Source organism: Rattus norvegicus, chromosome 16, assembly GCF_036323735.1.
Source record: "Rattus norvegicus strain BN/NHsdMcwi chromosome 16, GRCr8, whole genome shotgun sequence".
Classification (NCBI taxonomy): domain Eukaryota; kingdom Metazoa; phylum Chordata; class Mammalia; order Rodentia; family Muridae; genus Rattus; species Rattus norvegicus.
The window spans coordinates 32,911,169-32,937,191 of record NC_086034.1 but is presented as its reverse complement, the minus strand read 5'-3'; the positions used below and the strand labels follow the sequence as shown (position 1 = coordinate 32,937,191).

Below are 26,023 nucleotides of genomic sequence, written 5' to 3'. Positions count from 1 at the left end.
GTGTGTGTGTGTGTGTGTGTGTGTGTGTGCCCATTCACAGGCACATGTGCTGTGTGTATGAAGGTCAGAATGTATCGTGTATAACTCCTACCATTTCACCTTGATCCAGACCAGCATGCTTCCAGGGTTTTCTTTGGTCTAATGGATACAGTAATAGGCCTATTGGAGAGTAGGAGAAATAGTAGCCACCTTTCTCCTGTTCCTGCTCAGTGTAGAAATGTCTCCCGGTTTAAGTGGGACTAAGATATAGATATGTCTAGACTCTGATGTAAGGAATATGACTCTGAGCTTCTCCCGTTGTTAATATCATGAACGTATTAGTGTAGATTCAGCACAGTCCTACAGTCCCACAATCCCTTAGCTTTCTGTTTGTCATGTTGCCTTAACACATGTTTTAATATGCATTCCTAGTGTACATATACTTCATCATGGTGTATTGTTTTGTTAATCTGGTCTTGGGTTGTGGTTGCTGTATTTCCTGATTGACTCTTGCCTTGGTTGCCATTGCAGTACTTTCATTTTTACCCTTTGTATTTCTAGTACTTATTTGTAAGGTTTTATATGCCTCATGGAAAATATGAGAATGTCGGAACTTCCTTTTCAATACACTGAAATACTGTCTAGATCACTGCCGTTCTTCAGGCTTCTTTGAAATTCTCTATTTGACTCTTGGTGTATATTTGTCTGGGTGGTTTCTTAGTCATTATGTGCACCTCAGGCATAATGGTTTACTTAAGCCTACCAACTAATTCTAAGAGACTCAGTTTTATACTCTGTTCCAGGAAATTCGCAACTTCACTCTCTCAAGTTTGTTTCCATCAAAACTTTTGAAGTTGACTCTTGAAAAACTTTGCAGTTGTTTTCTGACTCAGTGTTATTCTCTCTCCTACTTTATTTCATACATTTGTGATTTCTCTTATTAGTTTAATCATGTTTCTCTAATTTCAGCTTGAGTTGAAATATATATGTATATACATATACATGTATGTATATATATACTTTTATTCTCTGAGGTTATGATTTTGTCTTTTATTTTGGATTTTCTTGTTTCTTTCATCCATTTCTTTTGAGCAGAGCATCTTCTCAGTTTTGCTGTTAAATATTGTTCAGCGTTGTGACTTTTTTTCTGAACACTGCTTCCATTGTATCACATAGATTTTGAGATTGAGACAACAATTTTCACCGTATTCCATAGTCTATGATATTTACTGGTTTTATTATAATTTTTAAAGGAATTACATAAATTCAGTCTGTCTTTTATTCACATGAATCTCTTAATAGAAAATTTAAAATCTGAGACAGGAGTGGTGGGACAGTGGTTAAAAGCAGTAGCTGCTCTTGTATAGGACCTGGGTTCGATTCCCAGCATCCACATGGTGGTTCACCATCATCTGTAACTCCAGTTACAGGGGCTCTGATGCCCCTTTCTGATATTAATGGGCATCAAGAACACACATGTGCTGGCACTACCCTCACACTTAAAATTGAATGAATAAATCTAAAAATAAAAAAAATTAAATATTCCTGATGAAAACATTTCTTTAAAAATGACACTTGCATATCTAAGGGCAGATTCATTATTTCTTGTGAATTGTTCCAGTTCACTCTTTAACCCGTTTTATTCTTGCAAAGTTTTGGAATCTCTTCTTGGTCACTACAATGTCTTGAGGTGGGACAAATGTGACAGGGAACTGGACATCTTCTTCACCTGGACTATCCGATTTCTCCTTATACATAGTCTGCATTGTTGTTTTCTAGGACTACCATTTTCTTTTTTTAACTAATGCAGAAGAGGTGATTTTGTGCAGAATACCCATAAAAGCACTCAGGACTTTCAGAAAGATGATTGCTATGATATGTGTTGTTCTAATCATGTGGATTACCCACCCTGCTATGTGTTTTAAGAAAATGTCTGGAGAGTTTGGCTCAGTGATAAGAGAACTAACTCTTTTGCAGAAGATTCAGGGTCTGTGTCTAGTACCCACATAGCAGCTCACAGCCTACTTGAACTTCAGTCCCAGGAAATCCGTTTCTGACTTACATGGGCACCCAGAACACTCATGGTTCACATATATACATATGGACAAATATTCATAACCATAAAATAATGAAAAAAAAGCAAAGTCTAGAATGCATAATAACTTTTGTGAGTAACCCAGTGCCTTTGTTCACATGGGAATACAGTGTATCTTTAAATTCATCAACAGAAGTGTAGCATAGAGATTCAAGAATGTGACGGTCTTGATATTCTGAATACCTTTCCTTATTATTATGTCTGGGCCGTGTAGAGTGTCTTCACTTAGAGACAAGACTCATACTTTTTAACTATATCTTTTAAGTAATATCAGTGTATTTTACAGTAGTCAGGTTATGGTGATGTACACCCTTTTTGTTACTTTTCTATATTATGGCATGCACATTTTGTGACCTCATTACAATTCTTACCAGTGTTATTTTGTGGACATATGGTCATATTTCTTGAATGCCAAACATTTAAATGGTTTGAGAGTTTGCTTTTATAAATCATTCTGTTATGAACACCTTCATGCATATGTCTTTGGGCAGATTTTGGATTGTTCATTTAGTTTAGTTCTTTAGAACTTAAATGAGAAATATTAGTATATTGAATGACAAATTAATGTATTGTCATATGCCCTTACCTAAACTTTTGCCTGCTTATAACCTCATTAGGAAAGCATATAAGTGTAGGTTGATGCCATTATGCAGGTAAAGGCAGACAAGGTAAAATGAGGCCTGTCATTGGATGAGAAGGAAGGGAGGAGGGAACAAAGGTTTTAGAAGGGAGGGAGATACAGAGAGAGGTGGTGGGAGCGAGTATGAGGCGCTGAGAGAACATGGCGGCAGATGTTAAGATTCTTCTCTGCGAATAGTTACAGGTTGTTATGACTATTTTTAAGGGATGGGTGTGTACAGGATTTTGTGCTGTCTAGATGGGCAAATTATATCTTATCAATTGGGTCAGAGGTTATTGTGTGGTGTGTTCTTTCATATGGAGACTTAATTGAGTTCAAGAGAGTGTGTGGTGGCGGGCCCACCATGGAATTGGGACGTGTATGCATGGCATAGTGGCAACCTGCCAAGGGAACTATGAGTGAGGACAGAGCAGCTGGGCAGGGTGCTGCACTGAAACGTGGACTGCCTGGGTCAGAGGGAGCCTGGGAGAGGAAGTGAGGAACAGTAGGCACAGAAGAGGTAGTGATGTGCACCTTTTTTATTTATTACTGAAACATGAGGAGTAGCATACCTTAATTACTGAAACTGTTAATAAAGTATTAAAGGATGAAAAAGCACTTGATAACGTGAAAATAAAAAAACCCTTCAGTTGTTATATTACTAAAGAATTTGATTTTTTTCCCATGTTCTCATTATTTGTGTTTCATTAGAGAATAAGTATTTAAAGAGTCATGGATTTTCTGTTGATTTATGGGTATTTTTATGTGCATGCATTAACAGTTTTGTTAAAAAATTTAAAATAATTTATCACTCAAAATTTTCGATTGTAATTTATTTTATTTTTTAGTGGAAATAGCTGCAGTTTCCACATCAACCCATTTCTTACTATACAATCCCTGATGAATATAGTTTTCTACATGCCATGACCTGTTACCATTGCCTACTGTGCCAGGTATCTGAAATTGTATCTTTGCTGAAGCAACTCTGGCCAGAAGGATCTGACATCCAACGTGTCTTTTGTGTCACCTCATGTTCTCTCTTCTTGGAAATGTACCACAGCTACTTAGAAAACAGAGAGAAGAGAGCATCCACAGAGACATCCGAAGTCACACAGGTGTGGTGGGTACACAGGGATACAGGTTGTTACACTGGGATACAGGTTGTCACACGGGGATACGCTATTGATTTATACTGCTGCCTTTTATTACTTTTATCTACCATTTTCCCCATGTGTTACTGGCATTTTCTCTTGTTTATATGGACTTCCAAAATAGGAAAATCCCTACAATTCCTGTTATAAAGAATTATGCTGTTCAATGATCTAGAGTATATAGGTCTTTCATGTAGGATCTGTATAGCCTAAGACACCCACAGGCAAGCAAAGGAGAAACTACCTATTACATGCTTTGGGCTTTTTCTGTGTACAGTACATGAAATGCTCAGAAAAGCTTTGCAAGATAGGCATTGTTATTTCTAGTCCACATTGTAAAGAACTGACTTTAGGCTTTTGAGAGTAGCAGTCCTCCAACTGAAGGTATTAAATAATAATAATGTAGACTGAATTCAGATTTATCTTGTGGAAAGTTCTCACTAACTTTAAAATATACTTGCACATTGTGGTGTCTCGGTGCCCTGCTAGTTGGGGAGAGACTGCTATTCTTATGTGTCTTTATTGCAAAAAGGATCAAGAATCTGGTGGCCAGTTGAAATTTAGGTGTGAGTAAACATTCGCCTCTGCATGTGTGTGCTCATGGGCACATAGGTAAACACACAGGTGCACATACCATGCTATGTGTAATCCGAGTACTACGGAATCTCAGCTGAAGAATCCTATTAACCTTGATTTCAGAAATGGACAAGGACACATTTTTAATATTTTGCTTTGCAGTATCTCCTTAAATATAATTTTTAATGAAACCTTTCTACACGATTAGACACCCTATTTTAAATCATCCCAAAATCACGATAGTAAGTCAAACATTTCTCATTGGAACTTCTAACCATTAGACCCTCTCTGTCATCCTATAGATGTCCCAATGAGGTCTTCTTACTCCCCAGAATGAGCCAAAAACATTTGGCAATAGCAACAATATCCTTTTCCCACGAGGCTAAGTATGTCTACTTATTTCTCCTGGTTGTCATTCTGCAGTTACACCTTTTAGCTTCATCACAAGCCTGCTGACCTCATGCTGGTAGTTCATAGTATTGCCTTAGAATATAATATGTGGATAGACGAGGGTACTTATCATGTAGTCCCAACCAGTCAACGTCCTGTGATTCTTTTCCTTTATCATCTGGTTTATTAGCTTAAACACGGTGTCCCTGAAATACTGAATCATGCCACACACCTACTGCTACAAAGCCAGAAGCTTCTTTTCTCCTTTATCTCAAGCATGTTTAAACTGCAGCCTAGTTTCTGGGCACATGCTGACTCCGAATTAGAGAATGTGTGGCTGTGGAACTCTCCCAGAGACTTCCCAAGAGAGCTTGGTTACAGAGTTTGTACTTCTGAAGATTGAGTGTGAAGTCTCCCAGCCTGCATTTCTCAGCTCCCAATCTTTATTTCCTTCAGAAACCAGATAATTGCTTAACCCTGAAGGACGTGGAAGACTTTTGTAAGCTACATTGCCTCAGTGTGGCTTTTCAGCTCCATTTACCTCTCTCCCAGAGAGCTCGCTCAAGATTCATCACTTCGAATTGGATTCAGGACCTCGAGACTGTCTTAAAAATGGTAAATCTAATCTTCATTCACTCATACTTCTGTTTTTACTACGTGGTACATAAAAGTACAATAACTTTTGAGACAGATTTATACAGTAGTGTTAAATGTTGAGATCTTCAAAGGTCGGCTCGCTTAAATCAGTCACGTGGACTACTTTTAACAACTATATTATGTAGCAATCGCCAGCGTCATGACATGTATCCAACCCCAGGAGCAGCTCCTAGACATTTTCCTTCCTAAAATTCTTGTCAGGATCAAGGTTTTGTCATTAACTAGGAAGTTCCCAGTGACCAACACGTTATACATTGAGACGGAACCAAGGACAATAAGATGATGCTTTAATTTTTTCCATTACAGATTATGGGTAGAGAGAATACAGAGACCTTAGGAAAAGTGAAAACAAGACTTACTCTAGAGTCTTCCCTGCAAATCTTGTGTTAGAACCTGTTAACCCTTCAGTTTACCTTCTTCATTTTAAATGCACGGATTTTTCTGCTGGAAAACTGAAACATTGCATAAAATGAAAACTGATTCAGAAATGAATTTAAAGTGGATGCGGCCTTGCTGTAATCCCGGCACGAGGAAGGCTAAGGCAAGAGAATCACTGCAAAGTGGAGGCCAGAGGATGTTACACAGTCTCAGAACAACCTGGGCTACATAGTGAGACTTTGTGAAAGAAAAGTTCTTTGTCTTTTTTTCAAGTTTCTATTATTCTATTCTTCTTCCTATTTAATCTATTTTTACAGTCTAGTCATTATCCTCCTCCCAGTCTGCCCTCTGATTGTTCTTCATCCCATTCCTCCTCCCCTGTCTCTGAGAGGATGTCCCCCTACCCCATCCCACCGAACCTACCCATTCCCTGGGGCCTCAAGTCTCTCAAGGGTTAGGTGCATCTTCTCTCACTGGGACCAGATCAGGCAGTCCTCTGCTGTATATGTGTCTGCTGCCTGGTTGATGGCTCAGTGTCTTTCTTTTTCTTATGAGTTAAAGGAATATCTATTGACTGTTTCCTCCCATTGTGGTCCAAAATCTCAAAACCTACATAGTTCTTCATCTTTCCATGTGCCTCCATTCGTTACTTAGGTTTCCTTGTTCACTTTTGGGCTGTTAAGAGCAGGGTTGCTAAAGATATTCATATAAATGTTTTTCTTTATACATTTTCATGTTTTCACTCCAATATTGTATGATATCATCTTTAAGGCTACTTGTTACAACTCTCTGTATAAATATATGTGTATACACACACACACACACACACACACACACACACACACACACGTAGATTAGCCATTTATACTTTTTTAGGATCTTGTGATAGTAAAGGAAAGTGTCTTATGCCCAATGGAATTAGGAAATGTGCTCATCCAACATAGAGATAGAGTGAGGAAACCACTCTTCATTATCCACACCCAACTCTTTCAGACAGCTACATTTCATAGAGAAGGCCCATTGAATAATTACCACGACAGAAGAAGTATTTTAGAATCTGATAGTGAAAAGGTCTAACCAAGTTTGCAAAGGTTTCTCTTAAGAAGTTACATGGTTCAAATACCAAAGGATGGGGAGGAATTAGCAGTGTAGAGAACAGAAACCATATTCTTAGAGAAGAAACAGACTGTGTGATTGTCCTGAAGATAGCATTGCCATGGAACTGAGGTCCATCAAGTGTATCAGGGATAAAAAGAATATGGAGTAGGTGATGAAGAGAGACAAGTTACATGGCATCCGACAGGTCAGGATACATACACTCATCGTAAGGTCATTGGGCAACTACTAAATGGTTTTAAGCACGCTAATGGCACTTTCCTTTTTTAGAAAAGTGCTTTTGCCGTGTAATGTAGATCACATAGTATAGATAAAAAACTGGATTTGGGGGGAATTAGGGGACTACTTGGCAACATAACTTTTGATGGTGTTAGAGACTAGGAGAGGAACTCTACCCTTGAGTCTCTGAGTATGTTTCTTCTATAGCATTCTGAGAAGTGACTTAGGCATAATGAAGGCAGCTTGGCTGCATGGTGAGTGTCCCCTTGCAAAATGGGTCCTGCCCAAATCTGGCATAGGAGGTGTGGGGAAAATTCATGAAGTGTATTGATTTGAGTGTGAGTAAAGAAGTGATTAAGTTACATTACATTTACTTAATATTGCTTGCATTACATTTACTGTCTTAGCATAATTTGACTGGGGTTGAAAACTGAAGGTCAGGTATAGGGTACAAGAGTGATGGTTCAGTTGGTAAAGCACTTGCTTCAAAAGCCCAAGAGCCTAACTTTGATCTCCAGCATAGAACCATGAAAAAATCCAATCAGGTGCAGTGATGCTCACTTGTATTGCTCAGGATAGGTAGATGGAAAGACTGCTTTTGGCCATCGAGCCTACTTGGTCAAGTTCTAGGCCAAGGAGAGACCCTGTCACGTACATAAAGCACAATATACCAGGAAAATGACTCCTGACGTCATTCTGTTGCATTCACACCTGCACACACCTGCACACACCCAGACCATACCAATGTCTATACAAAAGAGTGTCAGGATATATTGAATATCTGCACTGGTGAACACTCACAGCTGCTATAATAGAATTTTTAGAGTTCTGTGGGGCAATAAATACCATATATGGTAAAGATGGCTCTGTGCAGATAGTTTAGATTCTTGAAAGAAAACACTATATCCCCAACCCCATAGGTAGACATTTTTCTAGATGCTCTGTTAGACCCTTAGGAGGCAGCAAGCAGATTGATGAAAGGCAGGAAGTCTTAACTTCTGGATCTTATTTTCTTTTAAACACTTTATTATGTGTCATTTTAGGTTAATATATCTACTAATGTCTGTAATTAGAGTAAACATTGTGGAAATAATATTATACTTTGGCTTTTGTTATAAACTCATTTCTCATTTAAATTGATTGTTCTGTAATTGAAATCTGGAGCCGGTATGAATGATGTACGTGAAATACAGACTTGAACGGATGCCTCCTATTTATAACTATTATTTGTGAAGAATTTTTACATTTTTCTTGCTTTCTTCTTTTTTAATTGGATATTGTATGTATTTACATTTCACATGTTATCCCCTTTCCTCCCTGTCCCATCCCCCTTCTCACTCCCCCTTGCTTCTCTGAGAATGCTCCCATTCCCACCACCCATTCCCACCTCAACACCCTGGCATTCTCCACACTGGGGAAACAAACCTTCACAGGACTAAGGGCTTCTTCTCCTATTGATGCCTGACAATGCCATCCTTAGTTACATATGCAGCTGGAGTCATGGGTCCCACCATGTGTACTCATTGGTTGGTGGTTTAGTCCCTGGGAGCACTGGGGGGCGTCTGGTTGGTTGATATTGTTGTTCTCCCTATGGGATTGCAAACCCCTTCAGCTCCTTCAGTCCTTTCTCTAACTCCTTTACTGGGATCCCTGTGCTCAGTCTGATGGTTAGCTGCAAGCATCCTCATCTGTATAAGTAAGGCTCAGGCAGAGCCTCTCAGGAGATATCCATATCAGGCTCCTGTGAACAAGTGCTTCGTGGTGTCAGCAATTGTGACTGGGTTTGGTGGCTGCACATGGGATGGATTCCCAGGTGGGGCAGTATCTAGATGGCCTTTCCTTCAGTCCTGTTCCACTCTTTGTACCTGTATTTCCTCCCATGAGTATTTTGTTCCCTTTTCTAAGACTGAAGCATCCACATTTTGGTCTTCCTTTTTGAGCTTCATATGGTTTGTGAATTATTTGTTGGGTTTTCTGAGCTTTGGGGCTAATATTCACTTATCAGTGGGGACATACCATGTGAGTTCTTTTGTGACTGGGTTACCTCACTCAGGATGATACTTTCCAGTTCCATCCATTTGCCTATGAATTTCATAAAGTAATTGTTTTTGATAGCTGAGTAATATTCCATTGTGTAGATGTACCACATTTTCTGTATCCATTCCTCTGTTGAAGGGCATCTGGGTTCTTTCCAGCTTCTGGCTATTATAAATAAGGCTGCTATGAACATAGTGGGACATATGTCCTTGTTATATGTTGGAGTATCTTTTGGGTATATGGCCAGGAATGGTATCGCTGGGTCCTCAGGTAGTACTATGTCCAATTTTCTGAGGAACCTCCAGACTGACTTCCAGAGTGGTTGTACCAGTTTGCAATTCCAGTAACAATGGAGAAGTGTTCCTCTTTCTCCACATCCTCGCCAGCATCTGTTGTCCCCTGAGTTTTTGATCTTAGCCATTCTGACTGGTGTGAAGTGGAATCTCAAGGTTGCTTTGATTTGCATTTCTCTGATGACTAAGATGTTGAACATTTTTAGGTGTTTCTCAGCCATTTGGTATTCCTCAGTTGAGAATTCTTTGTTTAGCTCTGTACCCCATTTTTTAATAGGATTATTTGGTTCTCTAAAATCTAACTTTTGAATTCTTTATATATGTTATATATTAGACCTCTATCAGATGTAGGATTGGAAAAGATCTTTTCCCAATCTGTTGGTTGCTGTGTTGTCCTATTAACAGTGTCTTTTGCCTTACAGAAGGCAATTTTATGAGGTCCCATTTGTCAATTCTTGATCTTAGAGCATAAGCCATTGGTGTTCTGTTCAGAAAATTTCCCCCTATGTGTTCAAGGCTCTTGTCCACTTTCTCTTCTATTAGTTTCAGTGTATCTGGTTTTATGTGGAGGTCCTTGATCCACTTGGACTTGAGCTGTATACAAGGAGATAAGAATGGGTCAATTTGCATTCTTCTACATGCTGATTTCCAGTTGAATCAGCACCATTTGTTGAAAATGTTGTCTTTTTTCTACTGGATGGTTATAGCATCTGTGTCAAAGATCAAGTGACCATAGGTTTGTGGGTTAATTTCTGGGTCTTCAATTCTATTGCACTGATCTACCTACCTGTCTCTGTACCAATACCATGCACTTTTTATCCCGATTGCTCAGTAATACAGTTTGAGGTCAGGGATGGCGATTTCCCCCAGAAGTTCTTTTTTTTTTTTTTTTTTTTTTTTTTATTAACTTGAGTATTTCTTATTTACATTTCGAACGTTATTCCCTTTCCCGGTTTCTGGGCAAACAACCCCCTAATCCCTCCCCCTCCCCTTCTTTATGGGTGTTCCCCTCCCCACTCTCCCCCCCATTGCCGCCCTCCCCCCAACAATCACGTTCACTGGGGGTTCAGTCTTAGCAGGACCAAGGGCTTCCCCTTCCACTGGTGATCTTACTAGGATATTCATTGCTACCTATGAGGTCAGAGTCCAGGGTCAATCCATGTATAGTCTTTAGGTAGTGGCTTAGTCCCTGGAAGCTCTGGTTGCTTGGCATTGTTGTTCATAAGGGGTCACGAGCCCCTTCAAGCTCTTCCAGTTCTTTCTCTGATTCCTTCAACGGGGGTCCTATTCTCAGTTCAGTGGTTTGCTGCTGGCATTCGCCTCTGTATTTGCTGTATTCTGGCTGTGTCTCTCAGGAGCGATCTACATCCGGCTCCTGTCGGTCTGCACTTCTTTGCTTCATCCATCTTGTTATTTGGATGGCTGTATAAGTATGGGCCACATGTGGGGCAGACTCTGAATGGGTGTTCCTTCTGTCTCTGTTTTAATCTTTGCTTCTCTATTCCTTACCAAGGGTATTCTTGTTCCCCCTTTTAAAGAAGGAGTGAAGCATTCACATTTTGATCATCCGTCTTGAGTTTCATGTGTTCTATGCATCTAGGGTAATTCAAGCATTTGGGCTAATAGGAACTTATCAATGAGTGCATACCATGTGTGTTTTTCTGTAATTGGGTTACCTCACTCAGGATGATATTTTCCAGTTCCAACCATTTGCCTATGAATGTCATAAAGGCATTGTTTTTGATAGCTGAGTAATATTCCATTGTGTAGATGTACCACATTTTCTGTATCCATTCCTTTGTTGAAGGGCATCTGGGTTCTTTCCAGCTTCTGGCTATTATAAATAAGGCTGCTATGAACATAGTGGAGCATGTGTCTTTTTTATGTGTTGGGGCACCTTGTGGGTATATGCCCAAGAGACGTATAGCTGGATCCTCAGGCAGTTCAATGTCCAATTTTCTGAGGAACCTCCAAACTGATTTCCAGAATGGTTTTACCAGTCTGCAATCCCACCGACAATGGAGGAGTGTTCCTCTTTCTCCGCATCCTCGCCAGCATTTGCTGTCACCTGAGTTTTTGATCTTAGCCATTCTCACTGGTGTGAGGTGAAATCTAAGGGTTGTTTTGATTTGCATTTCCCTTATGACTAAAGATGTTGAACATTTCTTTAGGTGTTTCTCAGCCATTCGGCATTCCTCAGCTGTGAATTCTTTGTTTAGCTCTGAACCCCATTTTTTTTCTTTGGTTCTTTTTTTTCGGAGTTGGGGACCGAACCCAGGGCCTTGTGCTTCCTAGGCAAGCGCTCTAACCACTGAGCTAAATCCCCAACCCCATGAACCCCATTTTTTAATAGGGTTATTTGACTCCCTGCGGTCTAACTTGTTGAGTTCTTTGTATATTTTGGATATAAGCCCTCTATCTGTTGTAGGATTGGTAAAGATCTTTTCCCAATCTGTTGGTTGCTGTTTTGTCCTAACCACAGTGTCCTTTGCCTTACAGAAGCTTTGCAGTTTTATGAGATCCCATTTGTCGTTTCTTGATCTTAGATCATAAGCCATTGGTGTTTTGTTCAGGCAATTTTTTCCAGTGCCCATGTGTTCGAGATGCTGCCCTAGTTTTTCTTCTATTAGTTTGAGTGTATCTGGTTTGATGTGGAGGTCCTTGATCCACTTGGACTTAAGCTTTGTACAGGGTGATAAGCATGGATCGATCTGCATTCTTCTGCATGTTGACCTCCAGTTGAACCAGCACCATTTGCTGAAAATGGTATCTTTTTTCCATTGAATGGTCAGGTGCCCATAGGTGTGTGGGTTCATTTCTGGGTCTTCAATTCTGTTCCATTGGTCTATCTGTCTGTCTCTGTACCAATACCATGCAGTTTTTATCACTATTGCTCTGTAATATTGCTTGAGTTCAGGGATAGTGATTCCCCCTGAAGTCCTTTTATTGTTGAGGATAGCTTTAGCTATCCTGGGTTTTTTGTTATTCCAGATGAATTTGCAAATTGTTCTGTCTAACTCTTTGAAGAATTGGATTGGTATTTTGATGGGGATTGCATTGAATATGTAGATCGCTTTTGGTAAAATGGCCATTTTTACTATATTAATCCTGCCAATCCATGAGCATGGGAGATCTTTCCATCTTCTGAGGTCTTCTTCAATTTCTTTCTTCAAAGTCTTGAAGTTCTTATTGTACAGATCTTTTACTTGCTTGGTTAAAGTCACACCGAGGTACTTTATATTGTTTGGGTCTATTATGAAGGGTGTCATTTCCCTAATTTCTTTCTCGGCTTGTTTCCCTTTTGTGTAGCGGAAGGCAACTGATTTATTTGAGTTAATTTTATACCCAGCCACTTTGCTGAAGTTGTTTATCAGCTTTAGTAGTTCCCCCCAGAAGTTCTTTAATTGTAAAAAATATTTTTCGCTATCCTGACCTTTTTTGTTATTGTAAATGAACTTGCAAATTGTTCTTTCTAACTCCATGAAGAATTGAGTTGGAATTTTGATGCGGATTGCATTGAATCTGTAGATTGCTTTTGGCAAGATGGCCATTTTTACTGTATTAATCTTGCCAATCCATGAGCATGGGAGGTCTTTCCATTTTCTGAGATCTTCTTCATTTTCTTTCTTTAGAGACCTGAAGTTCTTGTCATACAGATCCTCTTGCTTGGTTAGAGTCACATGAAGTTATATTATATTATGTGTGTGTATTGCGAAAGGTATCATTTCAGGTCATTTCTTTCTCAGTCTGTTTATCCTTCAGGTAGAGAAAGGCTACTGATTTGAGTTAATTTCATATCCTGCTACTTTGCTGGAGTTGTTCAGTAGTTCTCTGGTGAAATTTTTGGGTTCACTTAAGTATACTATCATATCATCTGCAAATAGTGGTATTTTGACTTCTTTCTTTTTAATTTGTCTTGCTTTGACTTCTTTTTGTTGTCTAATTGCTCTGACTAGGACTTCAAGTACCATATTGAGTAGGAAGAGAGTGAGCGGCTTTCTCTAGTCCTTTAATTTAGTGGAATTGCTTCAGATTTATCTCCATTTAGTTTGATGTTGGCTACTGGTTTGCTGTATATTGCTTTTAGTATGTTTAAGTATGGACCTCGAATTCCTGATCTTTCCAAGACTTATCATGAAGGGGTGTTGAATTTTTCAAATCCTTTCTCAGCCTCTAATGAGATGATAATATGTTTTTTCTTTGAGTTTGTTTATATAGTGGATTATGTGGATTTCCATATACTGAACCATTCTGCATTCTTGGGATAAAGCCTACTTGACCATGTTGCATGATCATTTTGATGTGTTCTTGGATTCGAGAATTTTACTGAGGTTTTTTTTCATGAGGGAATTTGGTCTGAAATTCTCTTTCTTTGTAAGGTCTTCGGTTGGTTAGGTATAATCATATTTGTAGCTTCAAAGATCGAATTGGGTAGTGTTCCTTTTATTTCTATCTTTTGGAAAAGTTTGAAGAATATTGGTATTAGGTCTTCTTTGAAGGTCTGCACTAAACCCATCTGGTTCTGGGCTTTTTTTGGTTGGGAGACTTTTTAATGACTGTTTCTATTTCTTTGGGATTATGGGGCTGTTTAGATGGTTTAGCTGATCCTGATTTAACTTTGGTACCTTGTATGTGTCTAGAAAATTGTCCATTTCTTCCAGATTTTCCATTTTTGTTGAGTATAGACTTTTGTAGTGGGATTGGATAATTTTTTGCATTTCCTCAGATTCTGTTGTTATGTCTCCCTTTTCATTTCTGATTTTATTAATTTGGATACAGTCTCTGTGCCCTCTGGTTAGACTGGCTAAGGGTTTATCTATCTTGTTGATTTTCTCAATGAACCACCTACTGGTTCTGTTGATTCTTTGTATAGTCCTTTTTGTTTCTACTTGGTTGATTTCAGCCCTGAGTTTTATTATTTCCTGCCTTCTATTCCTCTTTCGTGTATTTGCTTCTTTTTGTTCTAAAGCTTTCAGGTGTGCTGTCAAGCTGCTAGTGTATGCTTCCTCCAGTTTCTTTTTGGAGGCACTCATAGCTATAATTTTTTTTCCTCTTAGCACTGCTTTCATTGTTTCCCATAAGTTTGGGTATGTTGTGCCTTCATTTTCTTTAAATTCTAAAAAGTATTTAACTTCTTTCTTTATTTCTTCCTTGTTCAACTCATCATTGAGTGAAATATTGTTCAGCTTCCAAGCATATATGGGCTTTCTGTTGCTTTTATTGTTATTGAAGTCCAGCATTAGTCCATTGTGCTCTGATAGGATGCATGGGATTATTTCAGTCTTCTTGTATTTGTTGAGGCCTGTTTTGTGAGTGATTACATGGTCAATTTTTGAGACGGTACCATGAGGGGTTGAGCAGAAGGTATATTCTTCTGTTTTAGGATCAAATGGTGTGTAGATGCAACATTTTTTATTGGAACCATTTGCTTAGAAACTTTTTTTCAAGTCTTTTACTCTGAGGTAGTATTTGTCTTTGTCACTGAGAGGCATTTCATGTATGCAGCAAAATGCTGGGTCCTGTTACACATCCAGCCTGTCAGTCTTTGTCTTTTTATTGGGGGAATTGAGCCCATAGATGTTAAGAGATATTAAGGAATAGTGGTTGTTTTTATTTTTGAATGTTGTTAGAGGTGGAATCATGTTTTTGTGGCTCTCGTCTTTTGGTTTGTTGCAAGAAGATTACTTTCCTGCTTTTTCTAGGATATAGTTTCCCTCCTTGTGTTGGAGTTTTCCATCTATCATCCTTTGTAGGGCTGGATTTGTAGAAAGATATTGTGTAAATTTGGTTTTTTCATGGAATATCTTGGTTTCTCCATCTATGTTAATTGAAAGGTTTGCTGGATATAGCCCGGGCTGGCATTTGTACTCTCTAAGGATCTGTATGACATCTGCTTGGGATCTTCTAGTTTACATAGTCTCTGTAAGAAATCTGATGTAATTCTGATAGGTCTACCTTTATGTGTTACTCGACCATTTTCCCTTACTGCTTTTAATATTCTTTCTTGGTTTTGTTCATTTGGTGTTTTGACTATTATATAATGGGAGGCATTTCTTTTCTGGTCCAATCTATTTGGAGTTCTGTAGGCTTCTTGCATGTTCATGGGCCTCTCTATCTTTAGGTTAGGGAAATTTTCTTCTATAACTTTGCTGAAGATATTTACTGGCCTTTAAGTTGTGAATCTTCACTCTGTTCTATACCTATTTATCCTTAGGTTTGGCCTTCTCATTGTGTCTTGAATTTCCTGAAGGTTTTGGGTTAGGAGCTTTTTGCATTTTGCATTTTCTTTCACTGTTGTGTCAGTGTTTTCTTTGTTATCTTCTGTCCCTGAAATTCCCTCTTCATTCTCTTGTATTCTGTTTGTGAAGCTTGCATCTGTGACTCCTGATCTCTATCCTAGGCTTTCTATCTCCAGATCTGTCTTCTTTCGTGATTTCTTTATTGTTTCTATTTCCACTTGTAGCTCCCTTACCCCCATTGCCTCTACCTCTTTTTCCAAGAGATGGGAAGCTTCTCTAGAGTACCACTCCATCCTGAGGCATGTAGTCCCAGCATGTCTTAATATATCCACTCCCACGTATGCTAAACCAGGCTGTCCAAGTAGGGAGGGATGGGGTCTGATAGCAGGGAACAGAGACTGAGAGAGCACCCTGTTCTACTTGTTAGGAGAACCACATGAACACTTAGCTGCACATTTGCTACACATGTGTAGAGGTTTAGGTCCAACTCCTGCATGTTCTCTGTTGGTGGCCCAGGCTCTGAGTTAGTTGATTCAGTGTGTATTCTTGTAGTGTCCTTGACCCCTCTGAATTGCTCACTTCTATCTCACTCTTCCACAAGATTCCCAGGCTCTGCATGATGTTTGGTTGAAGGTCTCTGCATCTGCTTTTATCAGATGCATGAAGCCTCTCAGGAGATAATTATTCTACATTCCTGTCTGTAAGCATAACAGAGTATCATTAATATTGTTAGGGCTTGACTCTCTCACATGGAATGGATCTCAATTAAGTTTTCATCAGAGGCAGAGTAGGTGAGGAGACCTCAACCAGGAGGCTCTCATTTTAACTCCGTAAACTATATAACTGAAGAAGACTTGTCTGCCGTGCCCAGAAGTGAGTACTCTTTCTGTGGCCATTCTGTCTGTGTTAAAGTGGAACATCACTGCACAAACCTAAGTCGGGTGAATAGCCATCAGTGTGGGTAGATGGGAGTATATGAGTTTGAAAGGTTTAGTACTTTCTAGAATCCTTGGCAGCCCAACTCTTGACAGCCCAAAAGTGAACTAGGAAGCCTAAGTAAAAAGGCACATTGAAAAGAAAAAGAATTTTATTTTATTTATTTATTCATTTTTTTTTGAGACAAGGTCTTACTGTGTAGCTGAGTTTGTTTTGAAACTGACTATGTAATATACACTGGCCACCACCTTGTAGCAAGCCTCCTGCCTTAGTCTCTTAGGTGCTAGGATCACAGAATGGCCGCATCCACTTTAAATTCATTTTAAATCAGATTTTACTGTAATTCTTATTCAGCTTAAATGGGTTTACATTGTTAATGACAGTTATGGTAGCCGTTGCATTTGACATCATTAGGATTATAGGGCGAATGGAGTCATTCTATATACTACTGTGGCCATAAAAGCTGTCAATAACTTTGTTTTACTTTTGATTTTCAGAAAAAGTGGTGCGAGTATTTCACCCTAAGTAATGTGGATATATTTGAATTTTGGAGCCTCGATTTACTTCACGTTTCTGACTTAAGTGATGAGCCTTTGTTGAAGAATATTGCTTTTTACTATGAATATGAAAATAAAGGAGGTATCAATAAACTATATGATAAATATCACCTTCCTTTAAAGAGAAAATTCATAAAGGATTTAAAGCTTCAAAACCATTTATTTTTCTAAAAATTATTTATTTACTTTATATTCCAATATCAGTCCCCTCCATTACCCCCTCATGAAGATCTTCCTCCATTCCTCCCTCTCCTTCTCCCCTAAGAAGTGGGAGCCCCCTCAGGGTATTACCACTCACTACTCCCCACTGTGGAACTAAATGCATCCTCTCTCACTGAGCCTGACAAGGTAGCCCAGTTAGAGGAACGGGATCCACATGCAGGCAACAGATTCAGGCAACATACCACTCCAGTGGTTGGGGGAGGCACATAAAGATCCAGATGCACATCTACTTTACATATGTGAAAGAGGGGAGGGTGGGATGGGGTGGGGTTTAGGTCCAGCCTGTGCTTGCTCCCTTTGTGATTCAAAAGCCATGAAGGGTCCAGGTTAGTTGACTCTGTTGGTCTTCCTATGGAGTACCTGTTCTCTTTGAGACCCACAATCCTTTCCCCAACTCTTCATAAGATTCCCAAGCTCCATCTAATGTTTAGCTGTGGGTCTCTGTCAAACCATTTTATAATGTCTGTTGTATAAATAGTAATTACTTTCCAGTTTCCCAGTCTTTGTTTAAAATTTTATTTAGTGGTAATCAGAATATAGTAATCCAAATATTTTTCAACTTAATATTATTTCGTAAGTATTTTTGTGAAAAGCATGTGTTTGACATTTCATAACAGTTCATTTTCACACATGGTGTATAATGATTATTATAAAATCACTCTCATTAATAAAACATCTCACTATTATTAGATATTTAGAGATTTTTGTCTTTCCAAGAGATAAGGGACAATCTCTACACTTTCTTTGTGTACATTTTTTGTTGTTGTTTGAATAATTTTTCTCATGTTTTTATAGTCAGTGAACAATAAGACACATTTTGAGGAATAGAACTTGAGTGTTATTGAAATGTCTTTTACATCAAGATTTGTTTCCTTTATATTATTCCATCATTATGCATTGGAATAAATTAGCTTCTTATAAACTAATGATTCTTTGCTAATTTTTATTTTAGTTTTAGTTAGTGTTACTGGGTACAAGGTTATGTGTTGTATAATATTTTATTCTCTTAAAAATAATTAAATCTTTATTGTTGGTTATTATTAGTTAAGACAGTTTTTAATATTAAGGTGTCAAACAGAAAAGCAAGATTGGTTTTAAGGTATGTCAGGGACATTATCTACAGAGTGATCATTTTCATTTAGATTCAGTCTGAAGCCTATTGAAAATTCCACTGTTTGCCTTATATTTCCAAGCATGGTTACTTGAGTGAAGGTGTGTGTGTGTGTGCGCGCGCGCGCGCGCGCGCGCACGCACATTGGGAGGTACATGTATGTGGTTCTAGACATAAGTCAATGCTTCTTAATACTCAATATTTTTAATTATGATCTAGGCCTGGATTTGAAAGTAGGAGATGTCATCATGAAAGAGTATATACATCTCTGGGACACTGTGTCAAAGTTAGTCAAAAAGTTTGATGTGGGAAAACCAATTCCTCTGAGAACAACAAAAGTTCATTTTATTGAAAAGACACTGTCGCCAATCAAAGGTAATTTATTGCCAACTTAATTTTGAGGAACAAAATTTAAAGCTCCAAGTAAAAATGATTTTCTAGCATTTATGTGTTTTATATAGTTGTCATGTTCATGTGGTGGTGTGTGATTTCACTAATGTTGAAAACATTTTTCTTGTAAATAAGTTTGCCAATTTAAAAATAAAAAACAGATTTGAGTAAATTCTATTTCTAGCAATACAACCTCTGTCAACTGAAAATTTTCTTTGTGTAAAAATGGTGGATGGAAGACTCTCATATTCTCTTATATAATGGTAGTTCCACTTACAGCAATAGCGTGGGCGACATCAGCAAGGTAACTCTGGGGAAGAGGAGAACCACCTAAACCAGTTGAGAGTCCAGTGTGACTCCATACTCAGCATCTGCCTTATGTAGCAACAAAAGTAACCTGTAGATGTGCGTTGGGAGGCGGGGAAGAATGAGAACCTGAAGAATAGAAAGAAGCCAGCAATCACTTTAGAAAGCTTTTGCCTAAATCACTGCAAGCCACAGATGTAAAGATTGTTGTATCTTCCCTGGGAGCAGCCACAGGAGCCAAGGCCAGAGCCAGGTGGTGATGGAACTCAGTCTTCACACCACCCAGGCTTATAAGGACATAAGTCAAAGGTTAGCTCCCCCTAGACCAGCCTGTAATGAACAGAAGTGAAAAAGAGTCATACTGGGTCTGCAGCATAATAAATTACTCTTGAGTTCTCTACTTTGGAAGACAGGAGGTGGATGTGAGTTTGGAATCTTGGGATGGAGTACACACTAGTTTGGAAGCATCTTTAGTGAGGAACAAGAGAGCTAGGGTATTCCCTAGTTCCTATTTTGAATTGGACTGAGTGAGGGCTATTCCCTTGCTTCTGGCTTAATCTTTGTGAATGATAAGGAGAAAAGTACTAAACCAATTTTTACAAAAGGTGTCTGGGCAAACACAGGAACAGAGAGCATCAGGAGAATTATGATTTTGTTAAATAAAGAGTATTCATTAGTCAATTATAACAGCCATTGAATGCTTCTGATCTATTTATTTTCTATCTATCTATCTATCTATCTATCTATCTATCTATCTATCTATCTATCATCTATCTATCTATCATCTATCTATCTATCTATCTATCTATCTATCTATCTATCTATCATCCATACATCTCTTTTTATTCATATATCTATTTCTCATCTGCACATTTATCTTTTTATTCATCTATCATCTATCTGCCTGTCTTATCATTTTTGTCATTTATCTATCTGTTATTGCATATGTTTGTTTATAAACCAAAGGAAGTTCAAAAGGCTTCTGTAATAATACCAATCACATAACTTTTGTCTTTCACTCTTTTCAATTTCATTTTTTGACTCTGTGTATGTGATCCCTCAAATTGCTATCTTTAGATTCCTTATCTCTTAGTAGACAATGATGAAAGGATTAAACATTTGAAAATAAGTGCCACAGCAATTATCTATCTACTATTTATCTCCTTATCTTCTATTAATAATCTGTCATCTTCATCATCATCATGTATCTACCTTCTATCTTTTTCTGTTTAGTCACCCAGTTGTCTACTTATTTAATCTACTGACCTATTTACTTATTTGTTTGTTTATTTTCTACTATGTTCCAAAAGACTCAGTGTGGGAAATAGCTTTATGCACAGGATTGTGATTAGAATATAAAATATAAATAAAGTAAATATAAAATGTTTTTAAATGTGAAAATTTGAAAAACAATTATTGTCTTCCTGTCTGAAAATTTCACATTTAAATTTATGGCAATTTTTGTATTTACAGAAAGTTCCCAGGAGATGATGCCAAATTTAGGTTTCATTCCAATATCATGTAATTTAGTTGATGAGTTTACTAGAGACATTTTGAAAGACTTGCCTTTCCTAAAGAGGTAAGGCCTAAATATATTTTAATAAATACCTGTTTGGAATGGATAAGTTACTTATTAAAGTTCTTTGAGAAAATCTTTCCTGAATAAACTTCAGAAACACGACACATCTAAAATGGTAGTTTATATGTGTAACATATTGCCTGTTGACTTTCTTTATGATATCTGTATGATTTTATTTGGCTAATGAAGCACCTCATCATTATGATAAATTATTGAAACAACTGATGGTTGAGGTTGTTGGAGACATGAAGAGGTCCTGGTTCCTGAAAGTTCTAATAGAACTCTCTTTGGGTTCTATCACACACGTTGTATTCCAGGAAGAGGAAAAGGAATTATGGTTTTCAAAGTTTTACAAGGTGTTGGATTTGGAGGCATGGGTTTGAAATACATTTTTCTTTTTCTCTTACAGTGATGACCCCATTGTTACGTCACTGGTTAAGCATAAGGAATTTGATGAACTTGTGCACTGGCATTCCCACAGACCCCTGAGTGATGATTATGACAGGAGAAAGGTCACTTTTGATGGTGAGCTTGCTGGTTCAGCTGAAAGAATTTAAATCTACTTCACTCTGATCTTTCTTTCAAAAGGAAGTGCATTATAAACATAAATGAAAAGTTTTGAGGAAGAACAGTCAATGAGATATTCAGATGTATAAGAGGGAGAATGTTAATAGAGAATTATCACTTTGTTTCCTGGTTGTTGGTTGTTTATACGGAGCTTGTAGGTATCTTAAGGAGAGGATTACATATGTGAACTTTGTCTCATGAGCTTGTCACTGTGTTAAGAAAAGATGGTTTGTTGTTTAAGGAATCTGAATGTTCTTTGAAATCTAATATATGGAGATTAAGCATACAGCTCTATGACTGATTTATTGCCCAGGATAACGGCTTTATATTTTCCTACCCAGTAATTCAAGGAACCAGAATATCTTAGATGGTGTCCTTCTTGGTTCTGCCTTCTTTAGCTTATTCTCAGGGTACACACTGGGGATGCTTACAGTATGTATTAAAAAACAAAAATAAAAACAAAAATCAACCACCTAGAGTTTACGCATCGAGCCCTACTCATCACTGCTGAACTATTGAATATTGACATTCTGGAGAAAAGACAGTCATTATCTTCAGTTGTATACCATTGCTAGTTGTTCAAACCCACAGACAAACCAATAGTCATGATTAAAATGAACGGGTCATGAATCAAAACAAAAAGATATACGTTTGGAAAAGAGACTTTTAGGAAGATGGGAGAGATAACAGAGTAAAGGGAATATAAAAGAGAATAGGGTAAATGTAGTAGTTTGAATATGCTTGGCCCAGGGTGTGGCACCATTAAGGAGTGTGTCCTTATTGGAGTAAGTGTGGTTTTGTTGGAGGAAGTTTGTCACTTTGGGACTGAGGTTTGAGATACTTCCCTAGCTGCTGGGAAGCCAGCCTTCTGAATGTCTTCAGAACAAGATGTAGAACTCTCAACTCCTCCAGTGCCATGCCTGCTTGGATGCTGCCATGCCCCTGCCTTGAGGATAATGCACTGAACCTCTGAAGCTGTAACATTTAATTGGTCAGAGTGTCTGTCTACAGCAATGGAAACCCTAACTAAGAAGTTTATACCAGGAGTCAGGTATGGCTGTGATAAGCCTGACCATGTTTTTGTTTGAAGGAATGTGGATTTGGGGACTTTAGATTTGGAAAGCCATGGAATGCTTTAAGTGAGACTTAACGGTCATCCTAGTAGGAATATGGAAGACATTGGTGCTGAGGGTGATTTGAACTCTGGAGATCATCCTTATGATATTTTGGTGAAAAATGTTGCTGCTTCTGCCCCTGTCTGAAGAGTCTGTCTGAGACTAAGGTGAAGCGTCTCAGATTAATTGCATGGACAAAGGATGTCTCACAAATGCCCAGAATAGACTTTGTTTTCTGGTTTACTCTCATGAAAAACATTTTGATCAAGCACAGTAAGCTTAAAACAAAAAAGTACAAAATGTATTGTTCAAGTAATAAAGGGGCACCAGGAAGTAAAATTGAACTGAATCCCATGTTCAAGGAGATAAACAGATTAAGGGAGTGGTGATCTCGGGGCAGGATCCCACCCAGCTGAGCTTATTGTTAGTGTTTTCAGTTGAACAAGGAATAGTTATATCATGTCAGGTGTTATCACCTGGTTATTGTTTTCATTTGGAATGAACTACAATCCAGAAATGGAGGGCACACTTGTAATCCAGATCTTAAGGCTGGAAGACACAGTCTTTTGATCTGGATCTTGAGGAATAGTGGTCATGACAGCCTCAACATTGATAGGGCTTCTGAGAGAAGGGGTATCTGGAACAGAGAAAAGAATGACAGGAAGTCAAATTGGGGATCCAAGCTGGCAACCTAGGTTCTGATGAGATGACTACCATATCCCCTCCCCCCTCTCTCTGTGTGCATTCTGCTCTCCTCTAGATAGGTTTGTTTTTTGTTTTGTTTTGTTTTTCTTTTCTTTTTTTGCTATTTACTTTCTGGTTAAGACAGCTGTCTCTGCTAGAAGAATTCTAAAAGCTATTTGGATAGTTCATGGGTTTTCTTACCAAAGTCAGAAACGCTGCTATAAAAAAATTATTGGATCTTTTGACCAAGTCAGAAATCTTGTTAAGAAAAAAATTCTTAAAGAGCTGTTTTGCTCTCCAGACAGTTCAGCTCTTGCTAGAGAAAAATTCTAAAGAACTGCTATTCTGCTATTGCTTTTCTGCTAGCTCATCTCATGCAGACCAAAAGCCCAATTTTTTATTTACATATCAGTTCAGTTATTTATTTCAGGTTCCCTTTTAATGATTTTATGAATCAGCATCCTGTGACCCCAACCCTTTGATTCGTAGGAAATAGAAAGCACACATTTTCTTTTAACATTGCAAAAGAATTCAGAGATCTTCCTGTCTCTGTTAAGAACAGAGGATAAACTAGCTGGGTGGGACTCTGTACTGAAATTACCATTTCTACCACACATGGGCCTAACCTTGCTGTGTCCCAGGTTGACCTTTTACTCAGGAATCTGTCTGCTTTGTGTCTTCCTGCCTTTGTATCTTTCTGACAAGTTGGCTCATTAATACAGCTGTTTTTGTTTCTTTAGATTCATGAAGCCCCCCATATAATTCATAATGCATCCTTACAGTTTTGCATAGTTGAGAAAGTATATATTTTCAAGCTCATGTGTGTATCCAGAGCTCTTTCCCATAGCCTTAAGGGCTATCCTGAAGGTCCTAGTAATTTTGCTGAGACATTAGCTATACCTTTGACTCGTGGATTTACACACTCTCTGATTATCTTGGAGTCATTAATGTTAACAGTGAGGACATTCCTTGGAGGAATGTGAAAATATGTACATTATATACATTATACCATGGGCAGGTCCAGGTCACTTTGTCCCCACCAGGGCTTTGCAGGGCTCAGCAATGAAAAGCTTAGGTCTAGCCATGCTAGTACACAGTTTAATCTCCAGAGACAATGGCAAGCAGATCTCTGAGTTCAAGGCCTGCCAGGGACAGAGCAAGTTCTAGATGAAAAAAAAAATTTAATCCAGACATAGTGAATCTTACTTTTATTCTCAGCCTTCAGGAGACAGAACCATGCAGATCTCTGAGTTCAAGGTCAATTTACAGAGTAAGTTCCAGGTGAGCCAAGCTTAGGCAGTAGAGGAGTTGGAAAACAGAAAGCTGGTAATAATGCAATAAAAGAAGGGGGCCAAGTTCCAGCTCCAACAAGCAGCAGAACTCGGCAGCTTTGGCCATGTGGTTTTGGCTTTAGAGTCAAGAATAGAAGGGATAACTGGGACAGTTGATGGTGGTCAGCTGGAGCTAAGAAGTCAGTGGTGATTAAGAAGAGTCCAGCATCACTGAAGTGCAGTCCTCTGGGAAGTGTTTTCTGAGAGCATGAAGAAGTTCTGTTCCAGAGATTGGGAAGGTTATATGGGTGCTGCAGCTGGACTTGGTAATGTGTAAGAATCACCCAGATGGCACTGGTTTTGAAGGCACGAAGGGGTCATGGAGAGCAGCTGAGACTTGTCACTATTAGAGGCCAGAAGAGGCCATTGGTGAAGGTGAAGCCTCAGTTGCAGTTGATGGCCCAGGACTGAAGGAGTCATGCAAAGAAGTTGAGGCTTAGCATTGTAAAGGGAGTTTATGAGAGGCTATTGTTGAAGCAGTTGAAGACCCCAGAGTTTTGGAGATGTCAGTACCATGGATGATCACCAAGAAGAGCAGCGGCAGTGGAGTGGATCAACCTGAGCTTAGAGTGCTACAGAGGGCAGAGCTGGAGAAGTGATGTGAGCCTCTTGGAGAAGCCTTGAAGATTTTGTGTGGATCCCAGACATTGGAACAAGAACATGTAAAGGCGGAGAACATGAAGATGCAAAGTTTAGAATTTGCCCAGCTGTTTTTAGGTCTTGCTTTAGTCCAATATTTCCTCACTATGATGTTTTGGAATTATCATGTATATCCTGTGAAGTTGGAGGTATGTGATCTGCTTTTTGATTTTTGACTTTATATGGGATTACAGTTAAGTGATTAGATAAATCTCAGAAGAGCTTTTGAACTTTCAACTTTTAACATTGTTGAAACTGTTATATACTATGGAACATTTGAAGTTGGACTAAATGTACTTTGCATGATGCTAGGTATGACCCCCACAGACTCATGTATTTAAACAAGCCTATGGGTGCCAGAAAGTGGAATGTGTCGGTTTGAATATGACTCAGGAAACAGCACTATTAGGAGGTAAAGCCTTGGAAGAAGTGTGTTACTTTTGGGGTGGGCTTTGAGACTTTTTTCCTTGCTGCCTGGAGCCAGTCTTCTTCTGAATGCAGTCAGAGAAGGACATAGAACTCTAAGCTCCTTCTGCACCATGCCTGCCTGGATGCTGCCATGCTTCCTGCCTTGATGATAATGGGCTGAACCTCTGAATCTTTAAGCCAGCCCCAATTAAATGTCTTTTATAAGATTTGACTTGATGATGGGATCTCTTCACAGCAATGGAAACCCTAACTAAGACAGTAAGTAATTAGAGTACATAATATATGAATTATATAATATACAAATTGTCAGAAAGCACATTTGATCAATAAAATTAAAAAAAATTCTTGGTATTTCTTTTGGAAGTAGGCAATGAAAACTTGTCTTGGAAGTGTTAGAGTTGCTGTGAG

At 38.5% G+C, this 26,023-nt stretch overlaps 1 protein-coding gene across 8 annotated transcripts in view; it reads left to right on the top strand.

The window, feature by feature from the left end:
- The window catches only part of LOC134478918 (probable ATP-dependent RNA helicase DDX60), a 123,367-nt gene that overhangs the window by 17,763 nt on the left and 79,581 nt on the right, over positions 1 to 26,023 (top strand). For 7 of the 8 annotated variants that reach the window (XM_063275963.1, XM_063275960.1, XM_063275961.1 and 4 more), the window contains 6 exons: positions 3,647 to 3,808; positions 5,267 to 5,425; positions 17,183 to 17,324; positions 18,795 to 18,950; positions 20,745 to 20,850; positions 21,260 to 21,375. In XM_063275963.1, coding sequence (XP_063132033.1) covers positions 3,647 to 3,808; positions 5,267 to 5,425; positions 17,183 to 17,324; positions 18,795 to 18,950; positions 20,745 to 20,850; positions 21,260 to 21,375 — 841 coding nt within the window. The other variant, XM_063275965.1, reaches the window with a different exon arrangement.